This window comes from Oncorhynchus mykiss, chromosome 23, assembly GCF_013265735.2.
Source record: "Oncorhynchus mykiss isolate Arlee chromosome 23, USDA_OmykA_1.1, whole genome shotgun sequence".
NCBI lineage: Eukaryota > Metazoa > Chordata > Actinopteri > Salmoniformes > Salmonidae > Oncorhynchus > Oncorhynchus mykiss.
In genome coordinates, this window is record NC_048587.1 from 13,376,338 (window position 1) to 13,396,351 (window position 20,014).

Consider the following 20,014-nt stretch of genomic DNA (forward strand, 5'->3'; position numbering starts at 1 on the left):
TGTGCTGGCTGTGGTGAAAAGGGAAGTTAAAAAAGGGAGTGGGGGGGATTGCACCACTAACTAACCCTGCACCTATATCCCACCCTTCTATAAAAACATGATGCTAAGAAGCCAACCGTACTGAATTACATATTATTCAGATCACTCTGTATTGGCCTACTACTCACAGGGAACTGATCTCTTATTCTTGGCCATCATCCTCTCCTCTCCTCCATGCATCAGCATACGACACCTTCTGCACTATGACCCTGACAACCTCTACCTGTCTCTCTTGCACCTGACACTTCTGATCCCCAACGATTCTACACACTCTTTTGTCTCCTGCCCTCCTGACCTACACACTTCTTACATCTTGGAATCAGTCCTTACTACACACTGCTGCAACATGTACATAAGCTTGGCATACATCAGGTGGCGTCACTCCTCACGATTCTCGTCCTTCAACAAAGCAGTGATTTGTAGATCTATGTAGCTATGCGGAGGACTAGATTGGACTTATGTTTAACACTTATGTAGGATAGGTGTAAAGCACTATACTCAAATTGGGCCGAATCCTGTGCCCTCCCATCTTACAAAGCTCAATGATAGTCCATGGTGCCATCTGGTGGTGAAGAAAAAGTCTGTGAACCCCTTGGAATTACTTGGATTTCTGCATAAATTAGTCTTAAATTTTGACCTGATCTTCATTTTAGTCACAACAATAGACAAACACAGTGTGATTAAACTAATAAAACACAAATTATTTTATTTTTCTTGTCTTTATTGAATACATCATTTAAACATTCAGTGTAGGTTGGAAAAAGTATGTGAACCCCAAGGCTAATGACTTTTCCAAAAGCTAATTGGAGACAGGAGTCAGCTAACCTGGAGTCCAATCAATGAGACGAGATTGTAGATGTTGGTTAGAGCTGCCCTGCCCTATAAAAAAACACTCACAAAATTTGAGTTTGCTATTTACAAGAAGTATTGCCTGATTGTGAACCATGCATCGAACAAAAGAGATCTCAGAAGACCTAAGATTAAGAATTGTTGACTTGCATAAAGCTGGAATGGGTTACAAAAGTATCTGTGAAAGCCTTGATGTTCATCAGTCAGTAAGTAAGTCAGTCAGTAAGACAAATTGTCTGTAAATGGAGAAAGTTCAGCACTATTGCTACTCTTCCTAGGAGTGGCCGTCTTGCAAAGATGACTGCAGGAGCACAGCACAGAATGCTCAATGAGGTTAAGAGGAACTGTAGAGTGTCAGCTAAAGACTGAAAGAAAACTCTGGAACATGCTAACACCTCTGTTGACGAGTCTACGATACGTCAAACACTAAACAAGAATGGTGTTCATGAGAGGACACCACGGAAGAAGCCACTGCTTTCCAAAAACAAAACATTGCTGCACGTCTGAAGTTTGCAAAGGAACACCTGGATGTTCCACAGCACTTCTGGCAAAATATTCTGTGAACAGATTAAACTAAAATTTAGTTGTTTGGAAGGAATACACAACACTACGGGGGGGGGGTACACCAACCTCAAAACCTCATCCCAACTGTAAAGTATGGTGGAGGGAGCATCATAGTTTGGGGCTGCCTCAGGGCCTGGACAGCTTGCAATCATCAATGGAAAAAATGAATTCCGAAGTTTATCAAGACATTTTGCAGGAGAATGTTAGGTTATCTGTCTGCCATTTGAAGCTCAACAGAAGTTGGGTGATGCAACAGGACACGACCCAAAACACAGAAGTAAATCAACAACAGAATGGCTTCAGGAGAAAATACGCCTTCAGAGTCCTGACCCCAACCCGATATAAAATGCTGTGGTGTGGTCTCGAGGGGTTCACACCAGACACCCCAAGAATATTGCTGAACTGAAACAGTTTTGTACAGATGAATGGTCCAAAATTCCTACTGACCATTGTGCAGGTCTGATCCACAACTACAGAAAACGTTTGGTTAAGTTTATTGCTGGCAAAGGAGGGTCAACCTGTTAATTACATACTTTTCCCAACCTGCACTGCGAGTGTGTACACAGTGTGTTCAATAAAGACATGAAAATGTAATTGTTTGTTATTAGTTCAAGCAGACTGTTTGTCTATTGTTGTGACTTAGACGAAGATCAGATCCAATTTTATGACCAATTTATGCAGAAATCCAGGTAATTCCAAAGGGTTCACATACTTTGTTTTACCACTGTAGCTAATAGCAGAAAAATTATAGTGTACTGTGGGAATTCAAATATATTTTGTTTAATTGGGGATAATCCGGACCAGTCCAGTATGTTCAAGTCTAATTAGTCCAGTCAAGTGTAGTCAGCCCCGTCTAGTCAATCAGTCATGTCTAGCCATGTGTCCAAACAGGCTTGGACCCCGGACATTGCTGTGCATTGTATTTCACTTCATGTCTCATAACTTAATTTATAAGATCTGCTGGGTATTGATTGAATAGGAGGCAAACTCAACTGACCATTATTAGGCCATACTCTCAAGAGAATAAGATACATTAAATCTGCACATTCATTCAGAGATTTCATCTGTATCCATTTCAAACAACCAAAATAGAGGTTTCTTATAGACAAAAAAACCCCACTCTCTATCAAAACCTTTTGACCCTTACGAGTTTCTCAAACCCAGAGGCGCAACATCGCGAGACTTCCAGGAAGGCTGTCGAAAGAGACGATGCAGACCGGTTTAGGGTTTGAGAAGTCAATGGCCATGTTCGAGAAGATCAAAAACTGTAGTGTATCATGGGTATATTGTGCCTGACTGATCAACAAATGGAGTAGTTATTTATGATGCAAAGTTATTTGTAGATCAGTCAGTCGGCAGCCAATTGAGAGAAGATAAACATTATTCCTTAGTTGTAAATTGTCATAAGTAGCTGGACATGTAATTCCTCCAACCTCGTAAAATTGACAAACTGACACGTTTTTCTTTTCGTAAACAACTTCATATTGGAGTGCCTTTCATTTGACGGCCTTTACATGCGCAGTTCGGGGCGATGACGTATTTCTGCGCATGAGCTTAGCTAGATCCTCACAAGTAAAAAAAAGATTTAAAAAAGAAGGCCTGTCTACACGACCAACCAGCTGAGGGAGTGTAATAACACGTTTACCCGTTTCGGTATATTTCGAGTTCAAGTTTGAGGTTCAAGACAATTGCGAACTTTGAAAAAAATAGGTAAAGTCATGACGGCAATGATCTTTAGGTCGGAAAGTCTGAGTTCTAGAAAGATGCAAGAGTTGCAAGAACTGTTTTTCCCAGTAGGAGCTAGTTTTTTCCCCCGAGTTCCCAGGTGTCTTGAATGCACTGAAATCAGAAGTCGGAGATTTCTGAGATCCAAGTTGTTGTGATAGCGACACACATAACTAAATATGCCAGGTTCAAAACAACTTGGAACCACCAATAGATTCGGCAACGCCACTGAAGTTCATAACATTGAGAAAGGACAAAAGGGTAAGTTGTCTTTTTCTTTTTTAGTTAACTAATATACTAGATATAGCTAACTTGCAACTCTCATCTAAAATGAGCTAGCTAACTAGCATAATGGATTCCATTCCAACCACAGAGTTATTCTATTTGATAAAGCAACATTGTCGTTTTTATTTTATCTACAAGCCTTTCATTATAATAGTAATATAGCCTATCATATTCTTTCTCTCTATATATATTTTAATCAGTTTTGATATTGCAGATAGGTTGTGGCTTCCATCAATGTAATTGTCTGCATCATTTCCAATCCCCCATATAATGTATATTTTAAAATATATTTTCCTTTATTATTTCCCCCTAATCCTACCATCCCTCCCAATCCCTCACCTAGTGTATTCTTTACCTTCAACAGATGCACAGCCTTTCGAAAAGGAAACACTGCAAAGAGCTTTGGGTGTTTAGAAAAGTGCCATGCAATTCCAATCAATTATTATAATAAAATGTTTTTCCATCTTCCATAGCTTGAAGACCATGCCTTTGCACAGAGATGGAAACTGGTAAAAAAAAAAAGAAGAAAAAAAAGATGGACTGCAAGGTGATAGATAATAAACATCTCCCACGTTATCTGCTTTACTTTCCTGGTTTTAAGGTAGATATGAAAAAGTATATCTACCTACTGTAAGGAAAAGTCTATAGCTGCATTTATTTAATATGTAAAACAAATAAATTACCTTAGTAAGTGCCAAATAAATCAACTGGGTTGAAATCATCTTAAATTGGCCAAAAATCAACAAAGAAAAAAATTAATCTGTGAACATTTATGTGAAAGTGTATGTTTTACTTGTGAATTACTTGTCCGTTTGTTTAAATGCCATTTTAAAAACAATGCAGCTGTAGCCAGACACAGCGGCCAAACACAGCAAAGGTTCCAATCATTTTTTAGATGGTGAATTTTACAAACACTTCAAATTAAGTACAGTATGTGTTTGGTGTAATTCTTTCTCAGACAAGGTGAGTTTTATCAATATATTTGTCTCAATTTACCAACAAAAAAAAAATCTAAATGCTAATTAGCAACCTCAGCAAGACTACAAATTCCTGCAGGAAGCTCATGCATATCATCTCTAGCCAACGCTTTCAGCTTCGTTCATTAGTGTGATCAGATACCTGTGCCTAATCCATGTTGAATCCATGTGCTGTATTGAAATACATACTTTTAGATTTGTGTAGATTGTTGTGAATTGTTAGATACTACTGCACTGTGGGATCTAGGAACACAAGCATTTCTCTAGACTCGCAATAACATCTGCTAAATATGTGTATGTGACAAATAAAATTTGATTTTGAATTGAATAAAGTGTTTCATTTCTCTGTCTTGGCTAGCCACTGACTACACTTGAACTAGTTAGCAGAGCAGTAGATATATACTATTTTTGTATTACTTAGCCTAGATAATTGTTTGTACAGTATGTCGACTCTGGTGTCTATTTCAGACCTTATGACATTTTTGAAGAATGAGCATTAAAAGGGGAGAATACTGCTATAAGTCTGGCCATGTGAAGAAGTGCAGCTATAGTTAGGGGGCAATTTACCGTTTTGGTGAAGGCCAGCATGAGGGATAAAGTGTATCCTGTGTCGGCGAGTGTAGCTATTAAGTTTGCGCATTCTATGCAGCTGTTAACATTCTACAAGGAAAGAGACACGTAATATTGCACTACAATATTTTGGGTTAAGACAAGTCACTATGAGTAAGGGCAATGATAAACTTGCAAACTGGGTTTGAATAAGACATCCGATTATCACTTTGCATGTAGAATATTTGGTTTTATTATATGGATCACGCGTTATCAAACATCACACTCCCTCGTCTGATTGGTCGAATTTGTGGCCGTGGTAACTAGTGACGAATGCTAATGTGCTAGTCGGAACTAGGAAGTTCTGAAATATGCGACTTGCTAACTGGTTGTAGTTATACACGTGCCACGTTCAAAAATGAGGCTGATATTTAATCGGATGTATAAATATGACACCCTTTTAAATAATCGAATGACCTAGAAAAGCACTCATCGCTAAAAAAGGGGGAAAAAAAGTAGTAGTACATTTTCTGTGAAAATCACTACAATAAATGTGCTTTAGCTAAAACCCTGGCCTGGCTAAACTATCTAGCTACTAAAAATAAAAAATAAAATAACAAATATACACACAAATGAGTAATAATTAAAAAAAACATATCTAGCGATTTACCTCTGGGGGTCCTCACCGGGATATGCAGTACATAAACATTTCCGTTATAAATGTATGTTGTTATGAGGAAATATACCGTTGAAATGTAAATATAACTGTTGATGTTGAATCTGCAGAAGGTATTTCATTTAATTAACTTAAGTGAGGTACCAGAATATAAAGACTACAATAACCACAACTGTGAACTCGGAAATCTCCGATTTACTCCAGCGCGTTCAAGACAACTGGGAACTTTGGGGGGGAAACGAGCTCCGCCTGGGAACAATCGTTTGAACCGTCATCGAAGTCGAAATTCAAAGTCGGAAACTCTGGCATCTTTCAAGAGCGCAGTCTTTCCGGCCTGAACATCATCGACGTCATGATTTGAGCTCTTATTTTTCGACTTCCCAGTTGTCTTGAAAGCTCCTTAAAATAACCTTTACTGGAAATGTGAATCTCTTTTCATTGGTCGTTGTTTTGTCTCCAAGTTAAAACGGCTAAAATCTTAGTAAAGTACCAGTTTACATAGATAACGATTTAAACAACACTTAAGAAATATATTCAGCTACGTAACATTAGCAAAGCAAGCCAGATAGGTGAAGCCAGAGGATCTCAGCCAGACGTGGGACCAAGTAACGTTAACGTCGTTAGTCAGGCACACCCTAAATCTGGGCACCCATGACTGAAACGTAACGTCAGGCGAGAGTCATGCAACATGAAGTAGTTTTGACTTTTGTGATCTTGAAAGACATTCACTAGCAACAAGAACATGCGAATCACTTTTTTCAGAACCTGGATATGACTGTCTCATCATGCCACAGACACATCCGTCCGCGAGATAGCGTTTGCCAGCCAGTCTGCTAAATTCAATAGCTACACCTGGGCTAGCTAGCTAATAATTCGTTTTGTTGTGTGCTTTTGCACATATACTATTGTTGTAATATGAATGCACCGATGTATACATTTGTCGCAAGAGACGAGAACAGCACCATTTATGCTGAAGTCTCCAAAATTCTCGTCGCAACTGGACAATGGAAGAAACTGAAAAGGGATAATCCCAGATTCAATTTGATGTTGGGCGAACGGAACAGACTGCCATTTGGACGGCTTGGTAAGAGTAGCACTTTTGGCATACTCAGTAAATGGTATTGCATGGCTTTGAATACATTTTGTTGGAGTGTCAGTATTCTTGTTCTCACCCTCAAATTGAACCCATTAATTGTGTCGCATGAAACAGCTAATGTAGAGATCTATAATGTAGGCCCATAGTAGATACACACACACCACCAGTACTATTATGGCACTCACTGCATCGTTCCCAGCCTCCTTGTGAGTCTAACCAGGACTGCTGCATATTCTGCATTATGCAAAGAAACAAGAAAGTGATTCCCTTATACCACTAATAATGTTCCTTAATAATTTTTTTGTGGCCCACCCCTGTTTCACTTTACGATTCATATTTTGGGCTTGACTATCCTGGAGCCCATAGTCTAGACTATATTGGCTAATATGTTACGAAATGTAAACCTTATCCTGGTGATGTCACTGAATCACATCCTCTGCGGATAAGTAAGAGAATGACACAAAGTAGGACACATTGAAGTTTGACTACAGAGAGGGAAAAGAACCAGACACGTGCAAAATGCTTTCCTGTGTTTACACCGCCCTATTTTCATCACTTTTTTCTTCATGTGTTTGTTTATCCTCCATAGGTCATGAGCCAGGACTGATGCAACAGGTGAATTATTACAGAGGAGCAGACAAGTTGTGCCGCAAAGCATCTTTAGTCAAGTAGGTATTTGAACTTTGGTATTGAAAAGGTTTGTGTAATCATTTTCACTCTGATACTGTAACTTACACTCAAATTCACACTGATGCTGTAAATATCATCAATATCCTCTTTCTTTACATTATGCAGGCTAATCAAGACTAGCCCAGAGCTTCCAGACCCCAGCAACTGGTTACCTGAATCCTACATCATCTATCCTACTAACCTAAATACCCCCGTTGCTCCTGTAAAGAATGGCATCAGCCACCTGAAAAGTAACCCCAAGACAGATGAAAGAGAAGTTTTCCTGGCCTCTTATCACTCAAGAAAGGAAAGCGGAGAGGGAACAGTGTGGATCGCCAAGTCATCTGCTGGAGCAAAAGGTACATCCCAGTCATCACGTGTGAAGGCTCGGGTTTCTATTGATAGCTAGTACTGATAGATACTGTAGTCGTTGGGCACTATGGGGAAAATATGATATTGTTGCCTAAAGAATCTATTTTTTTAAGTTAATGCTTGCCTCATGTTTTTGGAAGTTTCCTTGGACTGCCCAGTGAGTTACAAACTCTTTATTGGCAAAATATGTATTCCAAGGATTGTATACAAAGATTAGGCTTGGGTTGGTTTTCTTGTTCCAGGTGCTGGAATTTTGATATCCTACGATGCAAATCAATTGCTGGAGTTCATTGATAATCAAGGGCAGGTTCATGTCATTCAGAAGTACCTAGAAAGACCACTACTGCTGCAACCTGGCAACCGTAAATTTGACATCAGGTAAGCAGCTGATACTAATATTTTTGTGAGTGATAGCACATCTGTGTGTTTATTACATATTTATTACCAACAAAATACCATATAGCCTTATAAATACACAATTCGGGCTGTCTGAGGAACAGTAACAGAAGCAATGTTATTGCTGGGGTTTTGCCCAGTAGTCTTTAACTCTGCGGGTTTGTATGGTTCTTAGGAGCTGGGTGCTCGTGGACCATCAGTACAACATCTACCTGTACCGGGAGGGTGTGCTGCGGACGGCCTCGGAGCCCTACGACAGCTCCAACTTCCAGGACGTGACCAGCCACCTGACTAACCACTGCATCCAGAAAGAGCACTCCCAGAACTACGGCCGCTACGAGGAGGGCAATGAGATGTTCTTCGACGAGTTCCGGCAGTACCTGCTGAGCACCCACAACATAGCACTGGAGACCAGCATTTTACCTCAGATCAAGCAGATCATAAGGTAGCTAGCTACTTTTCATCCTGTGCTGTGATGTTTGTGTTTTACTTAATTGAAGATGGAAAAATACCCTTTTTTGTCAGATGACATTGCAAACATGACCTTTCCCTAACATGCATAGTTCTACAAATAGCTATGTACAGGTATTTGCTACACCACTACTCAGACTCCTGACAGTGGTTGTTCTGTCTGGTCTCCTAGGAGCTGTTTGACATGCATTGAGCCAGCCATCAACACTAAGCACCTGTCCTATCAGAGTTTCCAGCTCTTTGGCTTTGACTTCATGGTGGACGAAAGCTTCAAGGTGTGGCTGATCGAGATCAATGGAGCTCCGGCCTGCGCACAGTCAGTATTATTTTATATCCTTTTCCTCCTAGTGGTCATATACACATATGCAGTGCATTCAGGAAGTTTTCAGACCCTTCCCTTTTTCCACATTTTGTTACATTACAGCCTTATTCTAAAATTGATTAAAATAATTTTTTTAACTCATCGATCTACACACAATACGCCCTAACGGCAAAGTGAAAACAGGTTGTTCGAAATGTTTGCACATTTATTAAAAATAAACAACAGAAATACCTTGTTTACATAAGGTTCAGACCCTTTGCTATGAGACTCGAAATTGAGCTCAGGTGCATCCTGTTTCCATGGATCATCCTTGAGATGTTTCTACAACTTGATTGGAGTCCACCTGTGGTAAATTCAATTGTTTGGACATGATTTGGAAAGGCACACACCTGTCTATATACAGTTGACAAGTGCATGTCAGAGCAAAAACCAAGCCATGAGGTCAAAGGAATCGTCCGTAGAGCTCCAAGACAGAATTGTGCCGAGGCACAAATCTGGGAAAGGGTACCAAAAAATGTGCAGCATTGAAGGTCCCCAAGAACACAGTGGAACACAGTATATCTCTTAATCTCTTATCCCGTGTAAATAGTATTTTCGTATATCTCTTAATCTCTTATCCCGTGTAAATAGTATTTTCGTATATCTCTTAATCTCACTTTCTATCTACGAACTAAATATACTTTCCTGCAACCCCCCTCACCCAATTTGGTACGGATCTGCTATTTTTATTCCTTATAACTGGAACTTCCATCCGGAGCTAGCCAGCTAACTAGCTACTAGTCTTTGTTAGCCACGGGCTAGCGGTCTTCACCTTTTTGCCGGTCATCAGCCAGCCTTAGCTCAGACAACACCTGCCAGTCTGCACAGCGCGATATCAACTCGGAGCATAAATTGGACTGCTTCTCTCTACCATATTACCAGATTCCTGCCTCTCTGGATCATTACGCCGGATCATCGCAGCTAGCTAGCTGCAAACGAGGGGCTACTGTTAGCTAACGCCTCTGTCCCGAAGCAAGCACCAGCTAGCCTCGAGCTAGGACCATATACCAGCTAATTCTAGGGCTACAATACCTCCTTTGCTAATTGGCCTGGACCCTTTATTGTCGACATGGAGCCACGCTGATCCATTACGACTGGACTGCCGACGTGATCGCCTGATGTGGTCTCAACAGGCTATTCTGTTATGATGTCACCGTAGTAGAGGTCGACCGTTTAATCGATATGGCCGATTAATTGGGGCCGATTTCAAGTTTTCATAACAATGGGAAATCTGTATTTTAGGACACCGATTTGGCAGATTTTTATATATATTTATTATTATTATTATTATTATTTACATCTTTATTTAACTAGGCAAGTCAGTTAAGAACACATTCTTATTTTCAATTAGGGCCTAGGAACGGTGGGTTAACTGCCTCGCTCAGGGGCAGAGCGACATATTTTCACCTTGTCAGCTCGGGCGATTCAATCTTGCAACCTTAGTTAACTAGTCCAACGCTATAACCACCTGCCTCTCGTTGCACTCCACAAGGAGACTGCCTGTTACGCGAATGCAGTAAGCCAAGGTAAGTTGCTAGCTAGCATTAAACTTGTCTTATAAAAAAACAATCAATCATAATCACTAGTTAACTACACATGGTTGATGATATTACTAGTTTATCTAGCGTGTCCTGCGTTGCATATAATCTGACTGAGCATACATGTATCTGACTGAGCGGTGGTAGGCAGCAGCAGGCTCGTAAGCATTCATTCAAACAGCACTTTCGTGCGTTTTGCCAGCAGCTCTTTGTTGTGCGTCAAGCATTGCGCTGTTTATGACTTCAAGCCTATCAACTCCCGAGATGAGGCTAGTGTAACCGATGTGAAATGGCTAGCTAGTTAGCGGGGTGTGCGCTAATAGCGTTTCAAACGTCACTCGCTCTGAGCCTTGGAGTGGTTGTTCCCCTTGCTCTGTATGGGTAACGCTGCTTCGAGGGTGGATGTTGTCGTTGTGTTCCTGGTTCGAGCCCAGGGAGGAGCAAGGAGAGGGACGGAAGCTATACTGTTACACTGGCAATACTAAAGTGCCTATAAGAACATCCAATAGTCAAAGGTTAATGAAATACAAATGGTATAGAGGGAAATAGTCCTATAATTCCTATAATAACTACAACCTAAAACTTCTTACCCGGGAATATTGAAGACTCATGTTAAAAGGAACCACCAGCTTTCATATGTTCTCATGTTCTGAGCAAGGAACTTAAACGTTAGCTTTCTTAGATGGCACATATTGCACTTTTACTTTCTTCTCCAACACTTTGTTTTTGCATTATTGAAACCAAATTGAACATGTTTCATTATTTGAGGCTAAATTGATTTTATTGATGTAATATACAGTGGGGCAAAAAAGTATTTAGTCAGCCACCAATTGTGCAAGTTCTCCCACTTAAAAAGATGAGGCCTGTAATTTTCAACTACAACATTTTCTGCCAAGATAGAACTGCCAAAGGGGGTGGAGTTGCAATCTACTGCAAAGATAGCCAGGTCTCTGCCCAAACAGTTTGTGCTTCTACTTTTAAAAATCCACCTTTCCAGAAATAAGTCTCACTGTTGCCGCTTGTTATAGACCCCCTCAGGCCCCAGCTGTGCCCTGGACACTATATGTGAATTAATTGCCCCCCCATTTATCTTCAGAGTTTGTACTGTTAGTTAGATGACCTAAACTGGGATATGCTTAACACCCCGGCCGTCCTACAATCTAAGCTAGATGCCTTCAATCTCACACAAATTATCATGGAACCTACCAGGTACAACCCTAAATCCATATAAACATGGGCACCCTCATAGATATCATCCTGACCAACCTGCCCTGTAAATACACCTCTGCTGTCTTCAACCAGGATCTCAGCGACCACAGCCCCATTGCCTGCATCCGTAATGGGTCCGCGGTCAAACGACCACCCCTCATCACGCTCCCTAAAACACTTCAGTGAGCAGGCCTTTCTAATCGACCTGGCCCGGGTATCCTGGAAGGATATTGACCTCATTCTGTCAGTAGAGGATGCCTGGTTATTCTTTAAAAGTGCTTTCCTCACCATCTTAACTTCATATGGCTGCTGGGGCAGTATTGAGTAGCTTGGATGAAAAGGTGCCCATTGCAAACGGCCAGCTCCTCAGTCTCAGTTGCTAATATATGTATATTATGCATATTATTAATTAAGTATTGGATAGAAAACTCAAGTTTCCAAAACTGTCAAAATATTGTCTGTGAGTATAACAGAACTGATATTGCAGGCGAAACCCTGAGGAAAATCAAAACAGGAAGTGGCTTCTATTTTGAAAACTCCATGTTCCATAGCCTCCCTTTGCTGGATTTAAAGGGATATGAACCAGATTCCTTTTCCTATCGCTCCCTCAAGGTGTCAACAGTCTTCAGACAGTTTCAGGCTTTTATTTTGAAAAATGAGCCAGAATGATAACATCGCGTCAAGTGGTCACATGAGTTTTGCTTGCGCAACAGAATTTGGACAGCCATTGTTTTCCCCTCTCCTACTGTGAAAGACATTTGCGGTTGATATATTATCGATTTATATATTTTAAAAACAACCTGAGGATTGATTATAAAAAAACATTTGACATGTTTCTGTGGACATTATGGAAACTATTTGGAATTTTCATCTGCGTTGTCGTGACCGCTCTTTCCTGTGGATTTCTGAACATAACGCGACAAACATACTAACAGAGGTATTTTGGATATAAAAATCATCTTTATGGAACAAACGGAACATTTGTTATGTAACTGGGAGTCTCGTGAGTGAAAACATCCGAAGATCATCAAAGGTAAACGATTAATTTGATTGCTTTTCTGATTTTCGTGACCGAGCTACCTGATGCTAAGTGTACTTAATGTTTTATCGTGCGATCGATAAACTTACACAAACGCTTGGATTGCTTTCGCTGTAAAGCATAATTTCAAAATCTGACACGACAGGTGGATTAACAAAAGGCTAAGCTGTGTTTTCCTATATTGGACTTGTGATTTTCATGAATATAAATATTTATAGTAATATTGATTGTATGTAGCGCTATGCTATTCAGCGGTTGTTGATTACACTTATCCCGATAGGGGGATTGCAGCCATAACAAGTTAAATAAGCATGCCCCATTCAAAAAATGTAGAACTAAGAACAGATATAGCCCTTGGTTCACTCCAGACTTGACTGCCCTTGACAAGCACAAAAACATCATGTGGCGTACTGCATTAGCATCGAATAGCCCCCGTGATATGCAACTTTTCAGGGAAGTTAGGAACCAATATACACAGGCAGTTTGAAAAAGCTAGCCTTTGCTTTCCTAACATAAATTTGCATCCTGTAGCACAAACTCAAAAGTTCTGGTACACTGTAAAGTACATAGAGAATAAGAGCACCTCCTCCTGCTCATTGCACTGAGGCTAGGAAACACTGTCACCACCAACAAATCCACGATAATCGAGAATTTCAAGAAGCATTTTTCTACGGCTGGCTATGCTTTCCACCTGGCTACCCCTACCCCGGTCAACAGCTCTGTACCCCCCACAGCAACTTTCCCAAGCCACCCCTATTTCTCCTTCAACCAAATCCAGATAGCTGATGTTCTGAAAGAGCTGCAAAATCTGGACCCCTTCAAATCAGCTGGGCTAAACAATCTGGACCCTCTCTTTCGTAAATTATCCGCCACAATTGTTGCAACCCCTATTACTAACCTGTTAAACCTCTTTTGTATTGTCTGAGATCCCTAATGATTGGAAAGCTGCTGCGGTCATCCCCCTATTCAAAGGGGGGAGACACTCTAGACCGAAACTGTTACAGACTATCTATCCTACCCCGCCTTTCTAAAGTCTTCGAAAGCCAAGTTAACAAACAGATCACCGACCATTTTGAATCCCACCGTACCTTCTCCGCTATGCAATCTGGTATTCGAGCTGGCCATGGGTGCACCTCAGCCACACTCAAGGTCCTAAACGATATCATAACCGCCATCGATAAAAGACAATACTGTGCAGCCGTCTTCATCGACCTAGCCAAGGCTTTCGACTCCGTCAATCACCGCATTCTTATCGGCAGACTCAACAGCCTGGTTCACCAACTACTTCTCAGAATTCAGTGTGTCAAATCGGAGGGCCTGTTGTTCGGGCCTCTGGTAGTCTCTATGGGGGTGCCACAGGGTTCAATTCTCGGGCCGACTTTTTTTCTCTGTATATATCAATGATGTTGCTCTTGCTGCTGGTGATTCTCTAATCCCCCTCTACGTAGACGACACCATTCTGTATACATCTGGCTCTTCTTTGGACACTGTTAACTTACCTCCAGATGAGCTTCAACGCCATACAACACTCCTTCTGTGGCCTACAGCTGCTCTTAAATGCAAGTAAAACTAAATGCATGCTCTTCAACCGATCTCTGCCCGCACCCGCCCATCTAGCATCACTACTCTGGACGGTTCTTACTTAGAATATGTGGACAACTACAAATAACTAGGTGTCTGGTTAGACTGTAAACCCTCCTTCCAGACTCATATTAAGCAGCTCCAATCCAAAATTAAATCTAGAATTTGCTTCCTATTTCGCAACAAAGCCGCCTTCACTCATGCTACCAAACACCCTCGTAAAGCTGACTACTGATCCTTGACTTCGGCGATGTCATTTTACAAAATAGCCTCCAACACTCTACTCAGCAAATTGGATGCAGTCTATCATAGTGCCATCCGTTTTGTCACCAAGGCCCCATATACTACCCACCACTGCGACCTGTATGCTCTCATTGGCTGGCCCTCGCTTCATATTCGTCGCCAAATCCACTGGCTCCAGGTCATCTATAAGTCTTTGCTAGGTAAAGCCCCGCCTTATCTCAGCTCACTGGTCACCATAGCAGCACCCACCCATAACACGCGCTCCAGCAAGTATATTTCACTGGTCATCCCCATAGCTAACTCCTCATTTGCCTGCCTTTCCTTCCAGTTCTCTGCTGCCAATGACTGGAACAAATTGCAAAAATCACTGAAGCTGGAGACTTATCTCCCTCACTAACGTTAAGCATTCTGTCCAACCGAGAGGTTTGGGTAGAGTAATTATTTTGAAAATGTTTGTTCCATTGTTCAAAGCTTAGACGGCTATGTTAACCTCCCATGTTAGGTTTAATTCATGTTGTGTCTTTTGATCACTGACGTCCAAGTGAACCTAAATGTGCTTGTAAAATTGTCCTTTGAATCATTCATTTGTTCAGGTATAATCTCACTAAGTCTGATTTTAAGGGGTATCTTATTAATTGCACTCTCTCCATCCTCTAGGAAACTCTACCCGGAGCTATGCCAAGGTATCGTGGACATAGCCATCTCCAGTGTCTTCCCACTGAACAATGATACCGAACCACGATCATCTTCCTCCTCCCCCGCTCCCCACTCCTCCTCCCCCTCCTTTTCCACTCTCAACTCATCCTGTTCCTCTCCGAAACTGAGAGGACCCCTCCACGTGGGCCCATTCACCCGGTTGTAAGTCCCTCCTCTGCTTCAGAAGTTCCAACCTCTGCCCTCTGCTCCTCACTCCTATGCTTTTCCCGAGATGTCCCACAGGCCAGGAAGCTTTGCCATCTCATTGGTTCTTGCATGGCAAGTTGTCTCGAATGGGAATACCCTTGTGATTGACTGAAGATTGTGTGACTTTCTCGTATGTGCTACCACATTCTCCTCCCCATACCCCCACAGTGGAAGCACATTTCAGAGGAAAGCCTGGACAGGCATTCAGAAAATGAATGTGTGTAGACTTGGTGAATGTTCGGATGGTGATGAGGATTAAGATTAATTGGCGACAGACTGACAGATTTGGGGGTCCCAGAACAAGAAGCTTCCCTTGTGAACCAGTGCTGCCACTGAGGCGACCCTAGACTGTGTATGGACGGCCTCTGAAGATGGAGGGGACGCTTCACTTATTATACAGACTTTAGTGCCTTACATCTCCACCCATACCCCCTTAAAGATGCAACCTGTCGATTTTAGCATAGCGCCTCTGCTACTGCGTGTGTTATGTGAGCCTGTGTATTGTCGGTCAGGCAAGTGTGTATGTCTGTGTGGTCTAGTCTTTTTTTTTTTTCTGGGTTTGGAGATCTTTGGATTTTATCCACAAAAGTTAGCATTATCAGGGGAGGGGAAAAAACTTTCCTGCATCTTGATATGAATACCTGACATTGCCTATAAATCGTTCTTCATATCATGATTATTGAAAAAGCCCCAGAGTTTTTTTTTGTTGTACTGTATTTTAAGAGGATTAAAGCAGAAAATAGGCTACATTTTTATTGCTACTGTAATTGTATTATAGCTATTTGATAGCTGTTATTCCATGCTCGCTGTGTAGTGTTAGCTCTTCCATTTTGACAGACTTTTATTCAAGTTCATTTAGTCAGTGTTGTTCATTCAGTGTACAAAAGATTCCTAGACAGACTACTCCTTTTTCCTCTGTCAACAAAGAGCATTTGTGGAAGGACTAGAGATAAACCTCCCCTGTTTAATTTGAGACTAGCTTTGCAACTTCCGAACATTTCAACCCATTTGAACCTTCTAAAGGTTCTAACAGTCAAACCTTTACACGGTTATGCACTACAGCTGTAGATCTGTTTTTGTTTGTGATTTTAATAGAGATTGCATGCCGGTGTGGAAGCATGTTACTGTGTCTGTTGTGTGTCATAATGCAAGTAGCCAAGAGCTGCCTTTTTAAAAATGGTCTATTTCATAGAAAGTGAGTTTCTTGTTAGTTTTTCCTTGAAAACCTCTAGTAAACATAGTAGCTTCAACCCCACAAACTACTTTGTCAACGCAAGGAAGGATAAAAGGATTTTTAGACTACTAGCGCTGTTGGTTATGGTGTTGCATAGCTTCCATAATATTACGTGGAGTTGTAATGCATGCATGCTAACAAGTAGTTTTTCCTGCCCTTGTCTGTCTGTTAAACTGTACTATTCAGTGTAGACAACCTGACCACGTTCAGTTTACAGAGGCTTTAGCATTATTGCCCACAGTTAACTCTTAGATTAAGTTACTTTGTCCTCTGTTAAAATGTATTTTAAGTATTAGTTAGTCCCTTTTAAAAGGGGCAATCCGTAGTTGAAATGATAACAAAGTGCATCTGTTTCGGTAAAAGGCTAGGGGGATGCGGCTGGAAAAAATGTAACCACTCAAATTCATAGACCGAGCTATGGATGCAAGGACTGACCATCCCATGATATCAAAATTAGAGTTTTAACCATGTTTTTAGGCTATTGTTTGTTTACATGTACTTTGTTTACAAACATTGGAGTAAACCAAGCTTATACACTACATGAAAAAGTATGTGGACACCTTCTCGTTGAACATCTCGTAAAAAAATCATTGGCATTAACATGGACTTGGTCCCCCCCCTTTGCTGCTATAACAGCCTCCACTCTTCTGGGAAGGCTTTCCACTAGATGTTTGAACATTGCTGCTGGGACTTGCTTCCATTCAGCCACAAGAGTATTAGTGAGGTTGGACACTGCTGTTGGCCGATTAGGCCCGGCTCGCAGTTGGCGTACCAATTCATCCTAAAGGTGTTCGATGGGGTTGATGTCAGGGCTCTGTGCAGGCCAGTCAAGTTCTTCCACACAGATGTCAACAAAACATTTCTGTATGAACCTTGCTTTGTGCACAGGGGCATTGTCATGCTAAAACAGGAAAGGGCCTTCCCCAAAGTTGGAAGCACAGAATTGTCTACAATGTATTTTATGCTGTAGCATTAAGATTTCCCTTCACTGGAACTAAGGGGCCTAGCCCGAACCATGGAAAACAACCCCAGAACATTATTCCTCAGACGATTATTCCTCCAAACTATGGATTTGGGCAGGTAGCGTTCTCCTGGCATCAGCCAAACCCAGATTTGTCTGTTGGACTGCCAGTTGGTGAAGCGTGATTCGTCGCTCCAGAGTCCAATGGCGGCAAGCTTTACACCACGCCAGTCAGCGCTTGGCATTGCGCATGGAGATCTTAGGCTTGTGTGCTGCTGCTCGGCCATGGAAACCCATTTCATGAAGCTCCCGACGAACAGTTCTTGTGCTGACGTTGCTTCCAGATACAGTTTGGAACTCTGTAGTATGTGTTGCAACCAAGGACAGACAATTTTTACAAGCTTCAACACTTGGCGGTCCAGTTCTGTGTGCTTGTGTGGCCTACCACTTCAAGGCTGAGCCATTGTTGCTCTTAAACATTTCCACTTCACAATAACAGAACTTACAGTTGACCGGGGCAGCTCTAACAGGGCAAAAACTTTACGAACTGACTTATTGGAAATGTGGCATCCTATGACTGTGCCATGTTGAAACTCACTGAGCTCTTCAGTAAGGCCATTCTACTGCCAAGGTTTGTGTATGGAGATTGCATGGCTGTGTGCTCGATTTTATACACCTGTCAGCAAGGGTGAGGCTGAAATAACTAAGTCAACTAATTTGAAGGGGTGTCCACATACTTTTGACTCCATAGTCTATTTTGGGTTCTGATGGGATACGAAAGTTGAACTTAACTCATGAGGCATGTGCAAGTTATATTCTTCAAGAACCAATGGGTACGACTGCAGACTGCCCCTTTAACCACTACCTCTTCTCTTCATTATCACACATTTTCAAATATTTTAGTTGAGGTCATGCTTCAACATGTTTTGAGTCAAACACCGCTTAAGGGACAACATTGGCACATTTATATTTTAATCCGTATCTTATGTTTACAAGATTGCTATGGGGAATGATGTACGGACAAGTGAATGACTGCTAAAATCAAATCTATTTGATATGCACATGGTCAAAACGTACAATGGCTATGAATTATATTATATAGTAGTTGCCGTTGAATGTTCAGTTAGATTGTATATCATAGGGGCAAAAAATAAAGGTTTGTTTCTAGATAAAAAAAATAAAACTTTATTCAACATATTGGAAAATATCCAAAGACAATTATCAGTATTATCAAAATTAGGGAAATGTCTTTCAAGCCAAGGGAAGGGGTGTCAGTGGGAATTGCCTCTTGATGTTTGGAAGATGCAATAAACCTCCTGCATATTTCATTTGTTTGATTGTAAAAAGATACATTTGGCTATTGCTATCTGGTCTGTGTGACTGTTAATTGTTCAATCTCTTGTAACGTCTGGTTCTCCTCAGTTTATTTGAACTGAACTTTTCCCATTTTTAATTACTTGCATTATCATCGTATTTTATGAATTCCTATTTCTTACCAAAGTTGAAAAATTGCTTTTATGTCTAAAAGGAATGTCATTATTTTCCCCCATAGTATTACTTATCTAGCTATGAATGTGCGTTTTAGGTATTTCAAGGCCTTTAAAGAGCAATGTGTAACTTCCTTTGAGTGTACCGCCATGGGAGACGAAGAAGTGACTTAAATCTGTCATTATCAAACATTTTCACTAAACCAAGGCAGCCAAGAAGAAAGAAATCCGTATAAGACATAACAGCAACATTGACACATTTGAAATGTTAATCTCTCCTCCAGTCAACAAGGTTATACTGTACTGTATGTAGTCAGAGGAATGTCTATGATGTCTTTTTCTTCAGCCTTTGTTTCTTAAACTCTTGCATGAAAACTTGATTGGATAAAAAAATGTATGTAGAATAAAATGTATTGTTGATCAGAGTCTCCTGACTTTTATTGTGGTGTAAAGGTGACATAAGTGGTGATATAAGACCCAGGGATGTACACTAGATATAACATGAAACAAAATAATATACAGTACTAGTCTAAAGTTTTAGAAAACCTTCTCATTCATAGGTTTTTCTTTATTTTTACTGTTTTCTACATTGTAGAATAATAGTGTAGACATCAAATCTATGAAATCATGTAGTAACCAAAAAGGTGTTAAACAAATCCAAATATACTTTATATTCTTCAAAGTAGCTACCCTTTGGTTTGCACACTCTCAACCAGCTTCACCTGGAATGTTTTTCCAACAGTCTTGAAGGAGTTCCCACATATGAGTTTTTTCTTCACTCTGCGGTCCA

General features: G+C 40.9%; 1 protein-coding gene and 1 long non-coding RNA gene across 2 annotated transcripts; both read left to right on the forward strand.

The window, feature by feature from the left end:
* The first annotated feature begins 2,023 nt into the window (after positions 1–2,023).
* LOC110502293 lies at positions 2,024–3,990 on the forward strand. The gene is made up of 2 exons (XR_002470312.2): positions 2,024–3,438; positions 3,936–3,990. It is a non-coding gene; the product is annotated as an uncharacterized LOC110502293 (long non-coding RNA).
* Positions 3,991–5,873: 1,883 nt separating this feature from the next.
* Positions 5,874–19,650, forward strand: ttl (tubulin tyrosine ligase). Its single transcript, XM_021580218.2, has 7 exons — positions 5,874–6,748; positions 7,350–7,428; positions 7,556–7,788; positions 8,044–8,179; positions 8,373–8,642; positions 8,841–8,984; positions 15,297–19,650. The coding sequence occupies exons 1-7, from the start codon at positions 6,580–6,582 to the stop codon at positions 15,499–15,501; spliced, it is 1,236 nt and encodes a 411-aa protein (XP_021435893.1). The 5' UTR covers positions 5,874–6,579; the 3' UTR covers positions 15,502–19,650.
* Positions 19,651–20,014: the final 364 nt, after the last annotated feature.

Bases quoted from the DNA above. Each gene is read 5' to 3' on its own strand.
- ttl (XM_021580218.2), top strand. From the start codon at position 6,580: ATGAATGCACCGATGTATACATTTGTCGCAAGAGACGAGAACAGCACC. The intron at 7,429-7,555 runs GTAGGTATTTGA...TACATTATGCAG, and splicing joins CGCAAAGCATCTTTAGTCAA to GCTAATCAAGACTAGCCCAG. The intron at 8,643-8,840 runs GTAGCTAGCTAC...CTGGTCTCCTAG, and splicing joins CAGATCAAGCAGATCATAAG to GAGCTGTTTGACATGCATTG.